Source organism: Acomys minous, assembly GCF_964271855.1.
Source record: "Acomys minous genome assembly, chromosome: 6".
In the NCBI taxonomy this organism is placed as follows: domain Eukaryota; kingdom Metazoa; phylum Chordata; class Mammalia; order Rodentia; family Muridae; genus Acomys; species Acomys minous.
Window position 1 is genome coordinate 42,181,606 of NC_140487.1, and position 21,685 is coordinate 42,203,290.

General features: G+C 49.4%; 1 protein-coding gene across 1 annotated transcript in view; it reads right to left on the reverse strand.

Moving 5' to 3' along the window:
- The window catches only part of CNPY1 (canopy FGF signaling regulator 1), a 56,574-nt gene that overhangs the window by 21,475 nt on the left and 13,414 nt on the right, over window positions 1–21,685 (reverse strand). The window contains exon 3 of the mRNA XM_084784418.1: window positions 19,073–19,185. Within this exon, the coding sequence (XP_084640544.1) occupies window positions 19,073–19,185 (113 nt within the window). The remainder of the gene's footprint in view (window positions 1–19,072; window positions 19,186–21,685) is intronic.

Below are 21,685 nucleotides of genomic sequence, written 5' to 3' on the forward strand. Positions count from 1 at the left end.
GAGATGCTGGCTGTGAGATGCTGGGCTGGAAGACACTGGTCTGTGAGATGCTGGGTTGGAAGATGCTAGGCTTTCCTTCCTTTTGAGTCCTTAGGAGAGCCACTGTGCCATTCTCAGGTCTAAACTGCTTATGTCATTCTCCTTTGCTGTGCAGCCCTAAAGGACAGCCAGCCGGCTGTGCACAGCCCCACACACCTCCTCCATACCCTCCCAGACAGTGACAGGGAAAAGGTTTCTTCTCTTGGGGGGGGGGGAAGGGCGGCTGGAAGAGAAGGTTTAAGTCAGCCATGCTGAGCCCCAGCAGGGCAGCCGTTCACACATGCAGGGCTCAATCACAGCTTTTGTTTGTATTTATAAATGAGGGGCACGCATCGCCAACGTTTGGCTAGTTATCCCTAATTCTGTGCTAAGCTACGGTAATGGTTCATTCTCTCTCGCTGCTTTGTGCCTGCTGATCGTTATTATTTTTATCTGTTCAGGAGTATTGAATCATCTGTCTTCTCCCCCTCCCCGAGGGCAACAGAGCATCCCGTCTTTCTACATGCGCAAGCAGCAATGTCGGGTTTTGTTTCTTAACTGGAGTCTTTGCTTAATGAGCACGTTGGGTCTCTACTGTATCATACACACTGTTACCAGTTTTTTTAAGTTCAGGCTACTGGCCTGATCCCAGTAAAGCAGCATGTGGGTGGATGTGCAGAGGATGCTGGTGGCCCTAAGGGCTTTCTTGGACCTGCCCTCTGACCAGCAGGTCTCACTGTGCGGCAGAATCTTTCTCAGGGACAACAGGACACCCACCAGACCACTCCACCGCACCTCGCCCATGGAATGGCAGCTACCGTCTCCCAGGCAGCTCTCTCTTTACGCTGGACATCACCAGCTCAGCTCTCACAGCACAGACTAACAAGCTGGCCGGTGGGCTGGTGAGCGGCCCCTCTCTTTCCCCTGACTTTCTGTTGCTTTCCTAGACTTCACGACAGAGCTAGAGAGGTAGGTCAGAGGTTGAGAGCACTGGCTGCTCTTACAGAGGACTTGCACAGGGCAGTTCACAACTTCTGTAAATCCAGCTCCAGGGGACCTGATACCCTCTTCTCGTCTCTTGGGGCACCAGGGACACACATGGTGCATAGACATACAAGCAGGTAAAACACCCATACGAGTAAAATAAAAACCGAGCACTAAAACCCAGGCTTCACAACACAGTGGAAGTAGCTAGTCCTAAAGGACCTTCTGCAGCGATAAAGAAGTAACAGAGCCGTGTTAGCGATTTCTTCCTTCAGTGATCTGTCTGACAGAACTAGGGGTGCACTATGAGAAACTACTGTGGTGCAAGAGAGTACAAGAATGCACCTACAAATCGGCTTAGTGGGGCGGACAGACAGCTCAGCAGTTAAGAACACTTCTGGCTTCGGGAGGCCTGGCTCAGCTGTGCAGTGCTCACCCGGCACATGGGAAGGTCTGTGTTCAATCTCCAGCAGCACATAAACAGAGCACGGTGCTCACAGCTCTAATCTAGCACTCCTGAGGTGGAAGCAGGGGGATCAGGAATTCAGGATTTGAGGCCACCTTGGGCTCCACGAGATGCCTTCTTAAAAAAAAAAAAACCACCACGAACAACAACAACAAGACAAGCTGAAGCTTCAGGATAGAGAAGAACTGCATCTTGAAAATAACCAGAATGACAAATATGAAAATACGCACAACATAGGAAGAAATGCACAATTTCCCGCTCTCCTAGAAACTTGTCTTTTAAAGGTGACAGACACTGGGCTGGAGAGATGGCTCAACAGTCAAGAGCACTGGCTGCTCTCCCAGAGGATCTTGGTTTGGTTCCCAGCATCCACATGGCAAGCATTTGTCACTCCCGTCCTAGGGAATCCTCTTCTGGACTCCCTGGGTACTATGTATACAGACATACATGCAAGCAAAACATTCACATATAGAAAGTCAATAATTTGGTTGGTTGGTTGGTTGGTTAGCTTTTTGTTTTTCAAGGTTTTTCTGTGTTGTCCTGGCTGTCTTAGAACTCACTCACACTGTAGACCAGTCAGGCTGGCCTTGAACTCACAGAGACCCACTTGTTTCTGCCTCCTAAGTGCTGGAATTAAAGGTGTGCGCTGCCGCCACCACCACCACCACCACCACCACCACCACCATCACTACCACTGCCACCTGCCTAACTATTTTGTTTTTAAAGTGTCAGACACATAGCTTTCCAGGGCAGTTAGGGAGCAAGGCTTACTTAGGAAATGGCACTGACCCAGAGGCTTGCTGTTTACTAGGAAGAGAGCACTGGACTTGAGACTCATGGTTCATTGTATTTAAAAAAATACGTTCAATACAGACACTTCGGAAAAGCATAGAAGAGAAGCAGGGGACCATGGGTACAAAACTCAGAAGCATTTGCATGACAAAGGCAGGCCCCAAATGCACTGTGAAAATGGAGGAGTCTGTGGCAGAGCAGCCCAGCTATAAGTGTATCACAGCCCAAGAAGCATGTTAACAGTGTGTCGTGGGACACAGAGGTACTGTCCCTATAGATGCTTTAAAGCAATATAGTATAAACCACAAGCTGATGGGAAAATGGGAGAAGCTACAAATAAGCAAACAGTGCAGGATCGCCAGACAAAAGAGACTGCTCGCTGCCAGACTGGGAAGGGAAATTAAAACAGGAGTGAAAGGACATTTCTTGCTCTTAACATGTCACCAAAAGAGAGGACGAGTGGAATTTTTTCCATAATGGGCAAAAATAAAATAAGGCAGATTTTTTCCTACACTGCCCGTTGGATTACAAAATGCTGAGGCCTTGGGGAGGTTATCCAGGGACACAGATGGAAGTAAAAATGTGTATAACCCATATTGTTTGACTCTAAATCACTGAAGAATCTAGAACCTATTCTATATAAATCAAGGCTGTAAAATGCTTGCTACCAAGTGCAAGGTCCTAGATCAGCCCAAGCACTAAAAAAATAGGAGGAAAATTAAAATTACATTAGCAACACACAGGATCTTGAATCCAGGAGGTTTGCTGTAATGGTGCTGTATGGAAGAAGCTGGAAGGTCCCAGAATGTTTACCTGAGCTACTGGGATGCATTATAAATGCATTCACAGACCTCTACTGCTGTGGAAGGTGGCCTGTGTGTGCTTACTGGGTGAGATGCCTCATTGCCTGCACCGCCACGCCTGACACTGTGACACTCACCAAACTGGGAGCACTAGTTTCCCTCAATCTCCCCTGGAAGTCATAAGTCCAAGGTCAAGGTTTAGATGGAGCTGTGCCCACAAACGACAGTGTCCCCTCTGGGATATCCTCTTATCATTTCAGGGTCCTCCCTAAGACACACTCACCTCTAGATATAGTCACGGAGGTAGATTTTTGTCATATGAATTTAGGGTGACACAATTAGGCCTGTCCCAAGAGGAAAGAATGCATGCTTAACAATAAGCTTATTTAACATTTTTACATTCTTCAGTAGAGAAAAACTATATATTATTATCTTACTACAGTTAAAAATGACCAAAGTCTAGGAGCACTAAACATCTGCCTGAATTCGTGTGTTTTCTTGATACTGGAGACAGTTGGGAGGGTGCTCATTTCTGGGATGGAGACAGTTCACAGAATTTTTCCATGTATAGTCAGCTCCCCTCTTTAATAGAGGAATACTCCAAGACCCTGACCAGATGCCTCAAACCACAGATAGTGTCAAAACCTGGGTTTTTTCCTACATGTACATACATATGAAGAAAATTAGGTCAGGTGTGATGACTCAGCTGACAAAAGCAATTGCATCAAGTCTGATAACCTGAGTTCAGTTCCCATGACCCACATGGTGAAGGGAGAGCACCAACTCCTACAAATTGTAGTATGGCCTTTTTACACACACACACACACACACACACACACACACACACACACACACACACACACACACACACACACACACACACTTCTAAATTTAATTTTTTTATCACATAAGTATAAATTAACAACTGAAAATTATCGCTCCTATTCCATATACTCCCCATAGAAAAATCACCAAATAGAAAAATGCAAAGAGGAGTCAGAAGGGGGCGCTGTGTCACATATCTGGAATCCCACTGACTACCCAGCCCAGGCTTACGGAAGGAGCAATCTCCAAAAACCAAATGGCCTGGGCAGAGTGGCACCGTGTGGTTCGCACAGTCTCAAGCCTCAGGAGGTTGAGGGAGAGTACTGCTACAGCTCAAGACAGCTTGGGTTTCATAGTATACTCAAGGCTAGATTGGGCTACACAGCAGGATCCCGCCGCAAAAATCAAAACAAGGGGTGGAGGGACAGGAGTTAAGCAGAAACTTGGCACATAAAAGCCCATTGTTGCTCACAGAAATTTCAAAACCTCTAGAACTTAAAAGATTGTTTTGAAGACAGCTCCTCATAATTTTGACTCTACAGAGATGTCTTACTTAGGGTCTCTGTTGCTGTGGTAAAACACCATGACCAAAAGCAAGTTTACTTCATCTTACAGCCTGTGGCTTATCACCCAGGGAAGTCAGGACAGGGACCCGGAGGCAGGAACTGATGATGCAGAGGCTGTGGAGGAGCACAGTTCAAGGCTTGCTCCTGATTCGACCAGCCTGCTCTCTGTAGAACCCAGGGTCATCAGCCCAGGAGTGACACCACCCACAGTGGGCCCTCCCTCATCCAATCATCAATAAAGAAAAAGCTCCCCAGGCTTGCCTATAGGCCAACTTGGTAGCAGCATATTCTTAACTGAGGCTCCTTCTTCCCAAATGACTTCTATGTCAAATTGACATAAAACCAGGCAACGTAGTACTCTAAAGTCAAATAATTAAAATCCAGTCAAAATGACTTGCTAACTATCAATGTTTGAAAATAGAAACATTTTGAATATTCCTCAAATAATAAATCCGAGGCATGAAACTCAGTATTGACAGTATACCACAAAACACTTCTCCCTGAATTATTTTCTAGAATTTTTCATCTATAATTTTTGGGCCGCAGTCTGATCGTAGGAAATGGAAACTTTTTGTGATTGAAAGTGTCTATTCCATCTGTGGTAAATATTACAACATACAATCTTGTCATTTTAAAATGTCAGTAAAGAAATACTCAAAAATCCAAAATAGAGCCAACTTTAATCCCATTGCTGGAAGGCACAGATAGGCAGATCCCTGAGTTTGAGGCCAGCCTGATCTACAGAGTGAGTTCCTAGACAGCCAGAGCTACACAGAGAAATCCTGTCTTGAAAAACCAAAAATACACGAATGAATAGAAAAGAACATTTAAAAAGGGGCCGTTAGACAGAGAACACACCCTGGACATTCCTTTAGAGATAATTCGGGATCTCCTGCCTGAAGCTGGACCTCTGCTTATGGGGGGGCCCAGGAGCTGTGCTGGCCAGTTCCCATCACTGGAAAAATACTGAGATACACTTATGAGGAGCTGGGTATGGTGGTGCATGACTTTAACTCCAGCGTGTGGGAGCAAGGTAGGGTATTCTTTGTGAGTTCAAGACCAGCACGGACTATATAGGGAGCTTCCAGGTCACCCAAGGCTACACAGTATGACTGTCTCAAGAAAAATCACAAATAAACTTACAAGGGAGACATTTTATTTTAGCAGCTCATGGTTTTGGAGATTTCAATCCATGTCCAGTTAGTGTCACTGCTTCAGGGCCTGCGGGGAGACAGTACTTCCAGGTGTGTGTGTGTGTGTGTGTGTGTGTGTGTGTACATAGTAAAGGAAACTGATCACCTTGTGGCCACCAGGAAGCAAAGACAGGAAAATGCTGAGTTCCAATCTCCCTTTAAGACCCCTTAATGCCCTACCTTCCTCCTCCTAGGCCCCCACCCTCCAATGGTTCCGTTACTGCCCAACAATGCTATAGGCTGAGGACCAGCCACAATACACAGCTTTGTGGGACCCATGTCCCTGCCACAGTGGAGACCAGCTATCTAGATATGGCCTTGGCCACGTCCAGCAGGAGTGGACCCTTCCTTGAAGCATGAGGTCACTTGAGACTACTGTGCCCAGGGGCCAGCGCATCATTGGTCCTCAGCAGCTGTCTGAAACACTAGGGATGACCCTAGGTGAGCATTTCCATGGAGAAGGGAGCAGGAAACTTCCCGTAGTGCCTGAACGCAGATGGTTCCAGCGTGGCTGTGGTCCTTCCTCGGGTATCTTTGGAAAGTTTGGAAGGAAGGGCATGAGGAAGGCCCAAGGAGCCTAATTATTTTTTCACTTTCTTAAACAATGGGCAAGAGACTATGTCCCTATTTGATACAAATTAATAAATCTCTTCTTTGGAGCCTTAATCACACCACTTTCCTTTAATTGCTTTAAATGTGTTTTATTGGACTTACTCCCCATAGTTCTGACAGCTTCTCTCACCCATATCACTTTTCTTTCCTGGTGCCACAGTAGGCCACACTGTGGGAGAATCGAAAAAAGAGCCTATCTGATGTCACAGGATGAAGCCACACTGGAGTCACTTCTCAGTTCAGCTAGAGGGATGGGCAGCTCTAGTCTGGTGTCAAAGGTCACCACACCACACACTCCCAACCACGAGGTCCATCCCACCCTCCCAGGCTACAAAATGCCACAGTCTTCACCTCCACAGACTACCATGAGGTGCAGTTTTTATTTTTTGAAGCCATCTTGCCTTTAAAAACTTTTCCTCTTTTTATCAAAGACCTGACTGTAGCCAGATGTTCCACTTCTGGGTGCTAATCTTAGCACGAGACCACAGAGATCAGAGAGGTCAGAGCAATGGGATCCTGATCCTGCCAATTTTTTTTTCCAAGATCGAGTTTTTGTTTGTCTGTCTGTTTGTTTTGTATAACAGTCCTGGCCATCCTGGAACTCGGTTTGTAGAACGAGGCTGGCCGTGAACTCACAGAGATCTGCCCGAGTGCTGGGATTAAAGGTATGCACCATCACCCCCTTGCCAAAAAAAAAAATTCTTCTTGGAAATACTTGAAAGTGCATTTGCGCTCCCTCGTTTCTCATGGTGTAGGCAGGCAGCTTGACCGCAGAGGACCAGCACCTCACAGGCTCACTCCTGGGTCTCACGGATGTTTTTAGCTATCTTTGTTTCCCCAGGAAACTGCCACCAGTAAGGAGAATTCACACTGGGTAAATATGTTCCTTCTTAGTTCTGAAGGCCAGAAATCCAGAAATCCAAAAGCGAAGTGTCAGCAAGCTGTGCTTTCTCTCCAGAGCTCCCGGGGAAGGTCCACTCTTATCTCTCCCAGCTTTGGCTTTCATTAGTGATCTCTGGTGTGTAGACGTGGTGCTCCACCCTCGGCCTCTGTCTCCCGTTCATGCCCTCCCAAGGGTCTGTTTCATCTTCTTACAATGTCATTTTCATGAATGGCAAAGGTTGGAACGGTAGTAGTTGGAGGGCCCCACCTGATGCCAGCTTCATTATACGTGTGTCTGTCCTTTCTTCATTCCCTTGTCACCCCAACCAGGGTTCTGGAATGCCGAAGCAGCTAGGACTGCACCTGTGGCTGTGCCTGCTGGACTACCCAGGGTGCACTGGGCCCAGTGGTCCTCTAGCCAGCACGTCGGAGTCTGTGCTGGAGGCTACCTTGTGCGTCACATGTCACTGAACAGCCTCTTCCTACCTGATAGCAGCCGGTTCACCCTCGCGCCAGCAGTGGAAAAGAAACCCATTGCCAGCCACTGACTTAAGGCGGCCTGGAAATGTGTTTCCTGGCTCTGCAGACCAGAGGCTTAGATCACAAGGTGAGGGTCTCCTTACCTAGGACTCCACGCAGTTTGTCCATGCTAAATTTTGTGGACTGAATTTTGACCCAGAACCAGTGTGCCCGTCTGCCAAGCTGCTGGGTCCACTCCGGGGGATTTCATCCTGCACTTCAGCAGTCTCTGCAGGCATTAGTGCTGGCCTGGAGGGACTGTTCAGACTTTCTTCTCTGTTAACAAACTTGAATCGTCCTTTACTCTGTCTCTGTCTTTGTCTGTCTCTCTGTGTCTCTGTCTCTCTCTGTCTCTGTCTCTGTCTCTGTCTCTGTCTCTGTCTCTCTCTCTCTCTCTCTCTCTCTCTCTCTCTCTCACACACACACACACACACACACACACACACACACGTGCATACCACAACATGTGTGTGTGAAGGTCAGAGGACAAAGCGAAGGAATTAGTTCTTACCTCTCACCTTTATGAGGGTTCCAGGAACTGACCTCGGGTGGGTCATCAGGCTTGATGGCAAACCTTTACCCACTGGGCCATTTTACCAGCCATGGACAAACCTTCTAAAAGGGAAAAGGCTGGGTTCATTCTATGCATAAACGCTGGATAATCAACCTTCCTATTTTTTTTTTCTAATTGTTAAAACGAAATTTCAAAGGATTGGGTCTATATTTGCCACAAGGTTTTGTCACTTAATAGTAACCTAAGTCCCAGGACTTCTTCACCTTCAATTTTGTAATCTAAACAATAACCAATTAGACTAATATTCATTGAAATTTGGGAGGACAAGCCAGACAAATGACTCAGAAGCTTAAAAGAAATGAATTCAGGCTGGTAAGATGTCTCGGCAGGTAAAGGCACATGCCAGCAAGCCCTGGGCAACCAGAGTCCCATCCCTAGAAATGCTGGGGCCTGACTTCCACAAGCCCCACCCCCACCCCCACCCCCAGCCCCACCACACATCACTAAGGTCCTGAGCCCTTCCACCCAGGGCATGCTGGGTGAGGAGAGAGCTCTCTCCGCTGGTCTGATTTCCTTCCCCCTCCTCCCGCTTGCTCTAAGCCCAGGGTGTCAGCACATCCCCCCCCCACAGAAGGGGGTATAGGGCAGGGCAGCGCCGGCATTGAGCCGGGATAATTCCTTATTTGTGCTTCTGCTTCCTGAGAGCTGCTCAGTTGACCCTTTGGAAGCTCTGGCCTCTTTCAGACAGCGAACAGGAAATCCCTCCAGGAATGTCAGACCCTAGAGGGCAGGGCTCCACTGGGGGCGGCGGGTGTGTGTGTGTGTGTGTGTGTGTGTGTGTGTGTGTGTGTGTGTGTGTGTGTAGAGCATTCTTTGGCCTCATCACCAAGGTTAGGCCCTGTGACCATCACATCCCAGAATGCTCAAAAGCAATAGCAAAAACCTGGCCAAGGACAGACTTCGTGGTGTGGTTGGTCCTAGCCCCCACGTGGGTCCCAATTAGTGTGAGATCCAGGCCGACCTGGACTCCAGAAGGACCAAGGAGTGTGCACAGTGGAGTATCTCATCAAAGCGGTAAACAGGAGTCAGCTCTCTTCGACATCTGGAGATGGGCTCTACAGAGTTTAGAGGGCGTCTGAAACTCAGAAAGTTCTATTTCAGTGAGGCCCCTGCGGGGACCTCTAGGGTTTTTAAAAACAGGGTCTCTCTATGTAGCCCTGGCTGTCCTAGAATTCCCTCTGCAGACCAGGCTGGCCTTGAACTCATAGAGATCTGCCTGCCTCTGTGTCCCAAGTGCTGGGATTAAAAGCCTGTACCGTAATCATACACAGCTCAAGGCTTTTTAAATGATTTAAAAAAATTTTTTTTAAATTATGTGTATGTGGTTGTGGTGGTGGGGTGTGCACATGGCTGCAGGTGCCCACAGAAGTCAGAAGAGGATGTCAGGTTTCTAGGAGCTGCTGTTACAGAGAGTTGTAAGCCACCTGACATGGGTGCAACTCGGATCCTCTATAAGAGCAGCAGACACGCTTAACCACTGAGCCATTTCTCTGGCCCTCTCTCTCTAGGTCCTGCCTTTAAGCCACTCTTCCCTCTCCTCAGATAGAGCAGCTCATGTGACATCAATTGTCCCTCTCCATGGCTCCTCATCTTGTTTTCTGAGACAGTTGTCTCACTGGACCCGGAGCTCATGGGTTTGCCTGGCTGGCAGCAAGCCCTAGGGATCCTCTCTGCCTCCCCAGTTCCAGCTTACAGGCACCACAGCCATACAAAGCTTTCTGTGGTGCTGAGGACCTCTTGTGTGTGTACAGCGAGCGAGCGCTTGACGCGCTTGACCCTCGGGGCAGCTCTGCAGCTCCAGGACTCAGTCTCATTTTACGATGCCTTCTGCTCCCTTCTCGGAAGTCTTCTGAAAAAATTAGCAAGTCTATCCGAACAGCTTGAATTATAAACGCCATACCACATTTAGGAGATCATTGCACACTCTGGTGGAGTGCAGTCTGCAGCAGGCTGGCTCCCCTGGCTGGGAATCAGCTCCCCACATCTTCAGAGAAAGAGAAACCAATCCCCTCTCCTTTACTCCTCATTGTCAACACCCCGGTATTCAAACAGGCACCGCTCAGGTTCTTACTAACAAGGAAACGCTATGAGGTCTCTAAAGAACGTCTGTATCAGGTCCAATAGCCAAGGGAAAGTGGCACAGGGCGGCCTTGTCAGGCACCCCTGAGAAGTGTGTGCCTTCTGTGACAGGTGACTCAGAAGCTTGGTCTCCAGGAGGCTTCCCCTGCCTGCTGCAGCCATCCTGCAAACTCAGGAAGTTCCACACAGGAAGCCTGGGGCAGAGGATGCAGGCCAAGGAAAGAGCCAGGTACCCCACAGGGCCTGACATTTTTAGCAGGCCAACAAATGAGGCTGCCTGAGTCTTGGAGTGTGCCATTCGCGAGCAGGGGTAGGGTTGGGCCATTTTCAGGATGGAGCAGAGTTATCGTATGAGCTCAAGGGGAGAGGTCTGCAAAAGCAGATGATACAGAGCAGGGAAAGGAGCATCTTGGAATAGAGAGCAGTATCTGGGATTAGGGAGTTTTCTTAGAGGAGCTCGCAATTACCTGTTTCTGCCGGCGGCAGGGCCCCACCTCACTTCAAATGGCCAAACTTTAGGATCTGGCTGCGCCTGCACTGTCTCACTGTCCAGGAGAAGGATTAAGAGAATCTCTTTCCCTTTTAATTCAAAGCCCCTCCCCATACCCGTGGGGGGAAAGGCACAAAAGTTAAATTCCCTTGGTTTGGGGTAGGGGGAGGAAGAAGAGGAGCAGGAGGAGGAGTTTGTTAACCCTTTGAGATGGTCAAGGAGGATGAGAGGCCCTGGGGGAAAGATCCACCTGCTGGCTCTTCCTGGAATAGCACAAGTCCCCCAGGACTGTGCTGTGGGACACCATCCTGGGTGTCCTGTCCAGTAAGCAGGAAAAGGGACTCGTCATTCTTTCTGAGCTCTCGGATCCCAAGCGCTCCCTAATCAATCAAGGTGTCACCATTGTAGCCAAGACAGAGTGTCACAGTGATGCTCAGAGCTATCTCTGCCTGTGTTTGTGATGGCCACACATATTCACTTGTGTTCATGCACACATACACATGTGCACACACATGTACACATGCATGCACATACATATAATTGAGCATGCACACCCAGACACACATAAGTGCATATATAGATGGGGACAACTCACTGCCTGGAACACTTGCTCTCACCAGTTCTGGTTCTCACCATGGCCTGCCTGGCGACTTCACACTTGCTAGCAAGAAGCTGATCAGGAAGGGAGTCTGGCTGCTGTGACACTAAGCCTGTTCCCTCTCAGTGTGCAGTCCAACTGCACTGATCTTGACACAGGCTTAATGTCAGGGCTTAGGCACTTTGGAGGCCACCTCTTTTGGATCACAAGGGATTGGCATGGAGACATGCAGGCGACAGGAGTCTAGGACCAGGTGTGGAAGGTGACAGATACCCTGCAGTTAATATGTGTGCGGGACAGATGTGCAGGGCTGTAGGCACAGTGTGAGCAAGCACTGGGTGCTCCTAAGCCACAGAGGTCAGCTGAGAGAGGGAAGCTGCAGGGCATGGCCTCTGCCTCTTCTGGTATTCTCTGGATGTGGATTCTGCCAGGGGTGTGGGAGGATGAGGAAGTCTGGGGCACCCTGAGCTGATGAGGTGCCTGGGATTGGAGGTGAACCCCCTGTGTGGGTATCACAGGGGGTCGGTACTGGTGCCGAATGGTCAATGAGTGATTCCTGTCAGCTCTTACCCACCACTCTGCTGAACATCCGGGCCACCGCAGTGGATTAGAAGAGACTTGCCTGGGCTACTTCTATTCCTGGTACGATTGCATCGGAGGAGAGGGGACTGGTCAGAGGATCATCTCCTAGAGGTGAGGAACTAGAGCCTGTAGCCACCATAGACAAGCCCCAAATGAAAACTCTATCTCTTGCATGGGTGGACACTCGAGGTAGTGATAGAGTCTCTCCAAAGAAGCTAAGTAACAGCACCACTGTGAGGGCAACTCCACTGTCTCCCTGCGTCTGCCTTTTCTTCCTGCCAATTGATGTCCATTTTTGTTCCTGAGGTTAATGAATATGGAGGTGACATTTGCACTCTCCTGACTTCAGGTGGAACACAGAGTCCTGCTGAGACTCAAGTGCAGCCACTCGAACTGCCCACCTGCGTCTCTGCTTTCCTGTGCTGTGCGCACTGGCTGCCTCTGACTCCTGGAGCAGCCTCCCACACTAGGCCTCCTGTGTGCAAAGAGGACAGTTGGGCAATGAGGAGATAGGCAGGCTTTTAGTTGAGTTTTGGGTTGTTTCTGGTTTTGTTGTTGTTGTTGTTTTGTTTTGTTTTGATTTTTTGTTTTTGTAGATCCGGTGACCAAAGAATAGCTCCAAGGCAAAGATCCTGAGCCTAAGCTTACTACCCTGGCTAGGGACGGCTGCTACCTCCTGACCCACCTTCCCTATGGACAGTAACAGAGCCTTCAAGGGCCTAGTGTGCTGGGTGAAGTGCCCCATTCCTGCACTCCTGTCCCCTTCTGCTTATAGGGTGCTGTATTTGCACTAGAACCTGTCTGAGCAGCCATTAGGGTAGAACTGCCTGGCTGAGATCTGAGTTTGGTCTTTGGGACATACATGGTAGAAAGAAAGAACAGAATCCTACAAGTTGTCCTCTGGCTTGCACATATATGCTGTGTGCATTCACTCTTGTTCTTGCTAAAAAAAAAAAAAGCAAAAACAGTTTAAAAATTAAATGTTTTCTATATAAGCCAAGCCAAGGAAACAGCATTACAAGTACATCAAGTGCAACATTGTCAATAGATTCTTTTTAAAGTTTGTGTACAGCCCAAGTTTATAGTCTTGGAGAACAAGGGTATTCATCCATCCATCCACCCATCCATCCATCCATCCATCCATCCATCCATCCACCTATCCATCCATCTATCCATCCATCCATTCATCCATCCATTCATCCATCCATCCATCCATCCATCCATCCATCCACCTATTCATCCCATCCATTCACCAGTCCATCTATTCATTCATCCATTTATCTATCTATCTATCTATCTATCTATCCATCTGTCCACTCATCCACCCACCTATCCATCCATACACCACCTATCTATCTATACATCTATACATCCACTTAGCTATCTATCTATCCATTTATCTACCATCCAACCATCTGTCTATCTATCCACTGATGCTTGCCCACTATGAGGTGAGTAGGATGTGCAGAGTCAGGGAAAGGGATGGACTGTCTATTATTCCTGGCTACAAAGAATCTCGCTCATGTGCCGTGCCAGGTGGCTGAGAAGTGTGGTCATCTTGACTCAGAAGAACAAGTTCTTAACCAGCTAGAGTCATGGAAAGGAAAAGATATCCCGATGGCCAGGAAGGCCCCACCCTCTGTTTTCTCCATAAGACTCTTCATAGACCAAGGACAACCGTTGCTCCCCGGCCTCTGTTTCCCTGAGCTCCACACTTGCAGGGAGTGATAACAGCATGGGCACTTTCCAGACCAGCACCCCAACCTTGGTTTAGGTTAAGGTGTCTCTGAGAGGGTCATAGCAGACTACACACCCATGGGTGCTGGTTGGTCTAGGTGTAGAAGCGGGGCTTTCTTGGCTAAGGGGGGGGGGAGGGAATGAGAGTACAAAGTGGGGAATGATTTTCCACTATCCTAAAAGGAGGAGAATGAGATACTGTCCCTTTTGCCATAACGCTGATGTCCACCAAACTGTCTACCTTCTCCCCAGGGAACCCTAAGTCCCCTCCAGAGGCCTGCCGTGGCCTTCTGCAGCATGGCATTGACACTGGTCTTGTGATGATATCTGGAAACCAGAGTTCAGATCCCAGTGACTGGTAGGAATTCTTCATGTCATCTACAGTCCCCAGTCTGGGTATCAACTCATGGAGATGCTGAGCTCATCGCCAAGGATACAGCCGCTGGAGCCTGGGCACCCTTTATGTGGGTGTCCAATTTGGGCCGTGGCCGCCAGAGCCTCTGCACTCTGAGAAGCTTGGCGTTTTCTGCGTAGGAGGCCAGGAATGAACGTGACATTATTCAATTAGTAGTCTTCTCAAACAAGTGTCCTCAGGCTACTCTCGCATGCTGGGAACAGCCACCTGCCATGGTGGCTTTTAGGTTTTTAGGCATGGCCTACTTTTTATATTAACACTATATAACTTTTCTAGATGCTTTCTGGCATTTATGTTTTCTTATAAACATCTCACTAAGCTGATTTTTAAGGCTCACTGACAGCTGCTAGAGTTCCTGATGGACTGAAATCCCTATTTGCCTCCCGGATGGCTGAGACAATGACCCTTCACCCTATTTTGTTATCGGGAAGGATCCTAAGTGCAGTATATGCTTTATATGCACAGCTCTAGGATACCTGAGGGTCTTGGTGTTGCACAGTATATCACAGAATAGGTGCTGTGCCAGCAGCAAATGGCATTGAGGCTGCTTCTCAGCAAACCAATAAATGCCAGTTTGCCAAAACCAAGTCCCTAACCAATGACCCCTGATTCAATCTTCTGTCTGTAAAAACAGCCAGTTCAAGTGGGTCGCCTACCTCCCAGCTAACATGAGTGGCCGGACTTGACAAGATGCTAATCCCTGTGCCACTGGCACTGGCTGGTGGCACTTGCCTATTCAAATACCCACTTACAGGGAGTATGTGGCCTGGTTTTCTCAGAGCAGAGGAAGCCTCCAGACTAAATCAGACAACACACTTGCCAGCCCGACAGACAACTAGCATAGAGAATCACAGACTATAGCCAGTGACTGAGCTTAGGACTCCAATATGCAAAAATAAGTGGGAGCCCTCACCTGGGGACACCATCCCTGACACCACACCTCCAAGGTGACTCTAACTGCTGAAGTACCTGGTCTGCACAGCAAATTCCAGAGGTGGCTTTAGAACACACCGGGGACCCTAGGGAGGTCCCCCACGGAGGCAGCTCCTCGGGCTGCTCTCTCACCTGTCACCAGCCTTCAGTGCTGAGAGACTGCTCCCTGACGCCGCCAGCTCCTGCCACTCTTTGCAGGTGAACAGATATGATACACCATAAAACAGCATCAAGCCCAAGTTTGCCCCTGTGAGCACAAACTCTTCCTAAAAACAAAACAAAAGATGCTGGGTATGGCGGTGCTCCCTTTGGCTATAGGTGACTTCCTTTACAAACAAAACAAGCGCTCTTTCTATTCCAGTCCCAGGTGCTGCAGAAGCCTTGGATTACCACCGTGCAGACATGGCCAAGTCCAAGAACCACACCACACACAACCAGTCCCACAAATGGCATACAAGTGGCACCGAGAAGCCCCGGTCACAAGGATATGGATCTCTTAAGGGGTTTGACCCCAAGTTCCTGAGGAATGTGCGCTTTGCCAAGAAGCGCAAGAAAGGCCTGAAGAAGATACAGGCAAACAATAAAAAGGCAATGTGTACATGCAGAGGCCATTAAGGCCCTTGTGAAGCCTAAGGCCGTTAAGCCCAAAATGCCAAAGGGACCCAGCTGCAAACTTAGGTGGCTTGCTTTCATCGATCATCCCAAGCTTGGGAAGAAGATTCAAAGCTACATGGCCAAGGGTCAAGGGTCATAGGCTCTGCCAACCAAAGCCCAAGGTTCAAACCAAGGCAGACGCCACAGATCCAGCTAAGGCCCCAGGCTTCAGCCCCAGCTCAGGCTCCCAAAGGTGCCCAGGCCCTGTGAAGGCCCCATAGAAAAGGCTTCTGCTAATGTGAAGACAGATGGACCTGTGTGACACACCTACCTACACACTATTTACAGATGACCAGTGTCCTATGCTGTTTTTACAAATAAACCCAAGGCAAGCTCTGTTAAAAACAAACAAACAAACAACCTCCACAAAACAAAACAAACAAACAAAAACCCAAGCAAGTGAAGCAGAGTTCTTTGGATGAGAAGAGTATTTCTGACCAAGCCAGCAGTCAGTGCATGAGAACTGAGGCAAACGAAACTGAGCAAGTGCCTCCATCCTCTCCTTTACAGATGTCAGGCGGCTGGGAGGTGGTGCCAAAGGGCATTCAAAGGAGACTTGTTTTCCATAACTCCATCCTGCCTGCCTACTCAGGAAGAAGGTGCTGAGCTGTCCAGGAAGAGTCTGGCTTTGAGCCTCTCTTCTTAGGACACTTGATTTACCAGGTGAAACCATTCTTGGATAAGCACTCATCCTAAGAGATAGTGTCCAACAGCGTGGGTAGGGGAGATGGGGGGGGGGGTGAGATGGGGGGGTGAGATGGGGGGGGGTGACAGAATGGTGCAGGTGAAGGCCCTGTATCTTCCCAGTACTTTATCAGGTCTATTCGCCACTAGGAAGCCTCTGGGCCACCAAAGTCTTACCAGGAGCTCTAAGAACACCGCCCCCCCCAACTTTGGCAGCATTCCCCACCCTCATCTAGGGTCTTAGAGATGTGATGGCTCCGACTAGTGGCTTCCTGTTGCCTATGGCAGCCCTTACTCAAGAGTATGTGGTGCCCAGAAAGAAAGGACAGGACAGGGGCTAAGAGCAGCCAGCTAAGACCCAGAGAGGGACAAGATGCGGGGGGGGGGGGGGAGAGGGGGGTGGGGGGGGTGGGGGGGGGAGGGGAGCGGGGGCGGGGGTGCAAATCAAAGGCTGGGAAGACAGCAGAACGAAGGAGACCTAGAGGGCTGTGATGCCTGTGGTTGGCTGTGGCCTTTGGGTCCTGATGACTGAAAGAGCTTACCCACGCAGTCTGGCTGCCATTTGACTGGAGACTCAGGAAGAGTCTTGAAGTGGGTAGGTTTCTCTGAGGTCCACAAATGATGCCAGTGTGGGGGAAAAGTTTGTGCCAGAGAGGTAGAGTGTTGAGGGTGCTGGAGAGGTACTTGAGAGAGGGAAAGTGCTATGTGAGAAAGGTGCCTGAGGGAACAAGGAGGTGGGGCTGCCTAGCCGAGTAACCAAGCACCTTCTTTGGTTTTCTGAGTCTAATGCTGAGCTGTAGGGAAGGCCATAGGGGGGAGGGGGTTTCTATCTGCACCACTGACAAGGCTATGTGGCCTAGATCTGGTCCAAGCTAGGTAGGCTCAGCATGAGCTGCTGGCTCCTCTGTGGCACACTGTGCAAACTCTGTGGTTAAGCTTTGGCCAGGTAGCTTGGGACTGAAGCAAACCCCTGTTGGGGCTCTGAGTCACAGAGAAGGCTTGCTAAGTGGAAGAGATGGGAAGCCCTCTAGTCAGTTTCTTCTGACGCTGGTGGAATTCTCCTAAGGTTGGTGCTGTGGGGAAATCACTCCACTGTGAGGTAGCCAGAGGCAGAAAACTGACCATCTGGTTCCCAAATGATAGTTCTCTCAGCCACGCTGTGCAGGGAGGGGCCCCCAAGGAAGTCCCTGTGCTGGGGCTATAGCCTTGAGCTTGGCTGACATCTAAAGTTCCATGATACATGTGGTACAGTGGCCACTCTGAAGTTACTTTGTATCCTGGCAAATCAGAAAAAACAAAAAACAAAAAAACCCCAAAAAACTCTTTGGACTAAGCTTTCCAAGGTATGTCAAGCAGGAGAAGGGAGTGATAAATTTAACACCTTTTGGGGAGAATAGACCCCAGGAAGGTGTAGAATTCATACACGGCCAGTCCTTGGCTACAGTGCTGTAGGATGGTGCAGGAGGCTGAGGAGGAAGATGCTCAGATCACATTATCCAACTCCCGAGCAGCTGTGTGCTGGCTCTGCCACAGTTGTCAGTATCACAGGCTCTTAGGTCTTCTGCAAGGGGTGTTAGGTCATTGCCAGGATTAGAAATTGCTTAATGGCTCCCAACAAAGAGCCACTGGTTTCCTCCTGACTCTCACCCCACCCCTAGTCCTGTACCCTTTCTTTGCCCTTCCATGGGACAGTATTTGCTTCCTTGACTTTTCCTCTGTTGCCCCAATTACTCCAAGAAAAAGAGTCCTTCTCCTGACCGAAGTGCTGTAAATGATGGATCAGTTAGCCCTCAGTCAGGTGGCTAAAAATTGCTTTTAAAGCAATACTGCCAGCATGTGAACACACACACACACACACACATACACACACACACACACACACACACACACACACACACACACACACACACAAAACCCCTTTCTTGCCCATCCCTCTCAGCATGGGGACACCATGTCAGGGAGGGGGTGATGTGTAGATAAATTCCTTCCGTGTTTGTTTTTAACATGGGGCAAGACAGCAAGAGTCCAGTTCCTGTGGCTGTTCAGCTTTGCACAGGCTGGGCACCATAGGGGACAGCCTTTCTAAGTCCCTGTGTTCCCTATCTGTACTTGGAAAGAATGGTGTCTCCTAAAATGTCTGACCTCCCCTCTGCTGGCCCATCTGCCCTTGCAGCACCTGCCACTGTGGACCCCTGGACCAAGCCCCCTTTGAGTTGAAGGAGACCCCTTGTTTCCCCTGAGCCACGAGCCAGTCTTTCCCGAGAAGAACTTGCATTCTGCTCCTGTTTCATTCTGTAGAATCCGGAAGGAGGAGGGGCCCCCCATCCCCAGTACCCACATAGCCTTTGAGCATCTGCCCTGTCACCTCCCTGGGCCCCCTGCTGGTCTTGTCTAAGAACCATGGTCTCGCTATTTTTTTATTCTGATGAACAACAGGGCCGAAATGTCTTCCAACTTGACAAAACACAAAATTTAGGTGCTGAGAGAGATACTTCAATTTCAAGCTTAAAGATTACTTTGGTCCCTCAGGACTCAGAAGCAATTTAGAGCTGACACCCTGAACAAGAGCAAGGTTGGAAGATTAAGACCAACTGCTGTTTGGATAAATGGTTGGTAATTGCCCATATCCGCAATTATATACTGGCACATAATTCCTTTTCCGCTACCTTTTTCCTCTCCTGTGTCCCGTCAGGCCTGATGCGGTAGGAGCCCACCTTGGTTTTCTTCTGTCGAGCCTTGGTGATGTCATACTCCACCTCGTCCATCAGGGCCCTGCATGCTGAACAAGACAGATGGTGTGGTCAGGGGAGAGGAGCGGGGTGGGTGAAGGAAGTGTCCGCTGCACCGCTGGGCATGGAGTTCCTGCAAACACAGATGTGTGTGGACATCCAGGACAGAGGATCCCGGCTCTGTGGTACCCAAAGATAGATGGGCCAAGACCTGGAACCTTTATCTCCCTTTGTATACTGGTCTTTTTCCTTTCCTTAAAAAAAATGTTTCTATTTTGTGTGCATACGTTTGTGTCTGTGCCTGCTTGGTGTGCAGGAATGCCAGAATAGGGCGTTGTACTGTGTGAGCTGCCAAGTGCTGGGAACCAAACCCAGAGCCTCTTCAGCATTCCATTCTTGCCTTCTGTCTGCTGCCGCTGACAAACGAAATCCTGACTAAGGTGAAACAAAGAGATTTTTTTCCCCCTCAAGGTGTGAATTTAGGAAGCCCATCCTCATAACAGCTGGAACTGAGAGCAGCAAGCGCTTTTAACCACCGGGCCACCTCTCTAGCTCCTCCGTGTTGCTGTTTTTTAAGCCCAAGTTTCCCCTTGCACGTAGATGGCAGTGCTGTAACTGATAGAAGCTGCTGGTGCTGCCAGCTTATCAGATATCCCAGAAACCCCTGTGGTGGCTTTGCTTTGGCCTAAGTAGCCACCTGAAGTGTTGTCCAAGGTTTCCTCCTGCTCTTAAAAGTGTATCTCTTTGAACTCTGAAACACTTCTTAAGGTGTTTTCCAGGTGATCTACCCACCTAAAACCAGTCTCCTTTCCTCTAAGATACTCACTATCTTTCTTGAGAAAGCTGCACTGTTACTGTTATAAAGAAAGCCTTTGGTGCCCCCAAACCATTGGCTGTCCTGGATGCTGATTTTGGATTCCGTGTCTCTACCTATGAGAAGGGCAGAGACTGTGTGTGTGTGTGTGTGTGTGTGTGTGTGTGTGTGTGTGTGTGTGTGTGTGTAGGGGGGACAGGCGGGTAATGAAGAAACTTGGCAGCAGAAACCCAAGTCTCAAGCAATCCCTGCAGACTTAGCTGGTGAGTGACCCAGAAGCTGTCTCATTCCACCATGGATCCCACCCCAGAGCCTCCTTGCTGGGGCAGAGTAAGTTCATATGGCCAGAACCAGCCTTTGGCACTGGGGATCTGACCCTGGGTTGGATGCTCTTCTGCTTGTGCACTAGAATATAGCAGCTAGTGGCACCGGCTGCTACAATGAGGCAAAGATGGGCTGTGCATGGTGGTGACTGGGGCCAGCCTGTTTGGTGCTTTCCAGTCATTTGCTAGGTAGATGTTGCTATGGTTCTATAGTGGTATAGATACTGCCCTGTGGCTAATGCTGGAGCCTCCATCTGTGCGGGCCTCTCTGGGAGGGAGAGCAGTACCTGCTGCCCATGCACACCCAGCTAAGTAACTCTGAGTTGCCCTCAGCCACAGATTTGGAACATTAGTGTCATGTGACCCCCAACTACCATTTTGAGCCCGCTGATGACTGCCAGGTCAGAAGGAGAGCTTGCCAGTCATTATTAACATTACTAGGCCAGTGTATAGCCATACCACCCAGTCTCACCTCAGGAGCTAAGTAGGGTTGGGCCTGGCTAGTACTCGGATGGTGAATCCAGTGCATGCAGCCTGAGGCCTCCAGTGGAATAGCTGGGGGTCCTCCTCAGCCATGGTCCATGGGGGTAGAAAGCTTTTTTGGCTATAGTCACAGGTGTAGCTGGCCATGATTCAGTTGGCACTGTGCTAACATGACCTGCGAGGCTGACGGCTGCCCTGGGCTATCATCACATTCCTCAAGTCATGGAACGCAAGCATCCCTCCCATTGTTGCATGTTGGCACTAAAGCTGTTTGTTCTGGAAGCTTCCAGAAGGACCAGTTCACCCTTGATCTACTATTTGAGTAAGGATGCTGGCTGGCTAAGGCTGGTCTTGGGCAGTCAGGAACAGGACACAATAAGATGTCCAATGAGGAACTGTGGGTCCAGTGCCTCCCAGTGGGCTTCTGGACCCTTCTTCCTGACCAGCTGGGAAGAGAAGGCATTGGGGGTGGGGTGGGGTAATGAGAGAGCAGGGGAAAGCAGGAACTGAAGAGCAAGGATAAGGGATGGCTTTGCACTTCCTTGTCCCTCCTGGGATGGCCTGTGGTAGCGTCTCTCCAGGAAGCCTCAGATCATGGCCACCCTCCCTGGAGTGGACTATAAGCTGGCAAGTCAGGACAGGAATCCTGGCTGTTGGGGTCACAGGAACAAACAGTGGTGTCATCCACTGTGGAGTGCAAGGCTGTCACTGGCACATGTTCCCCTTCCCAGCCTATCATGTTTCTCTTCTCCTCTCCCTGAAACTAAATGTGGGGCTCTTCCTATATGTGGCATACTCACTGACCCCAGCCTGGGGGCATCTCAGGATCTCAAGGCAACCTAATAAGAAGCCCAGAGGTTCAGCCAGCCTGGGGAAGTGGCATTGCAGACACTACCCAGAAGGGTACAGCCATTGTTGGGGGGGAGCTTC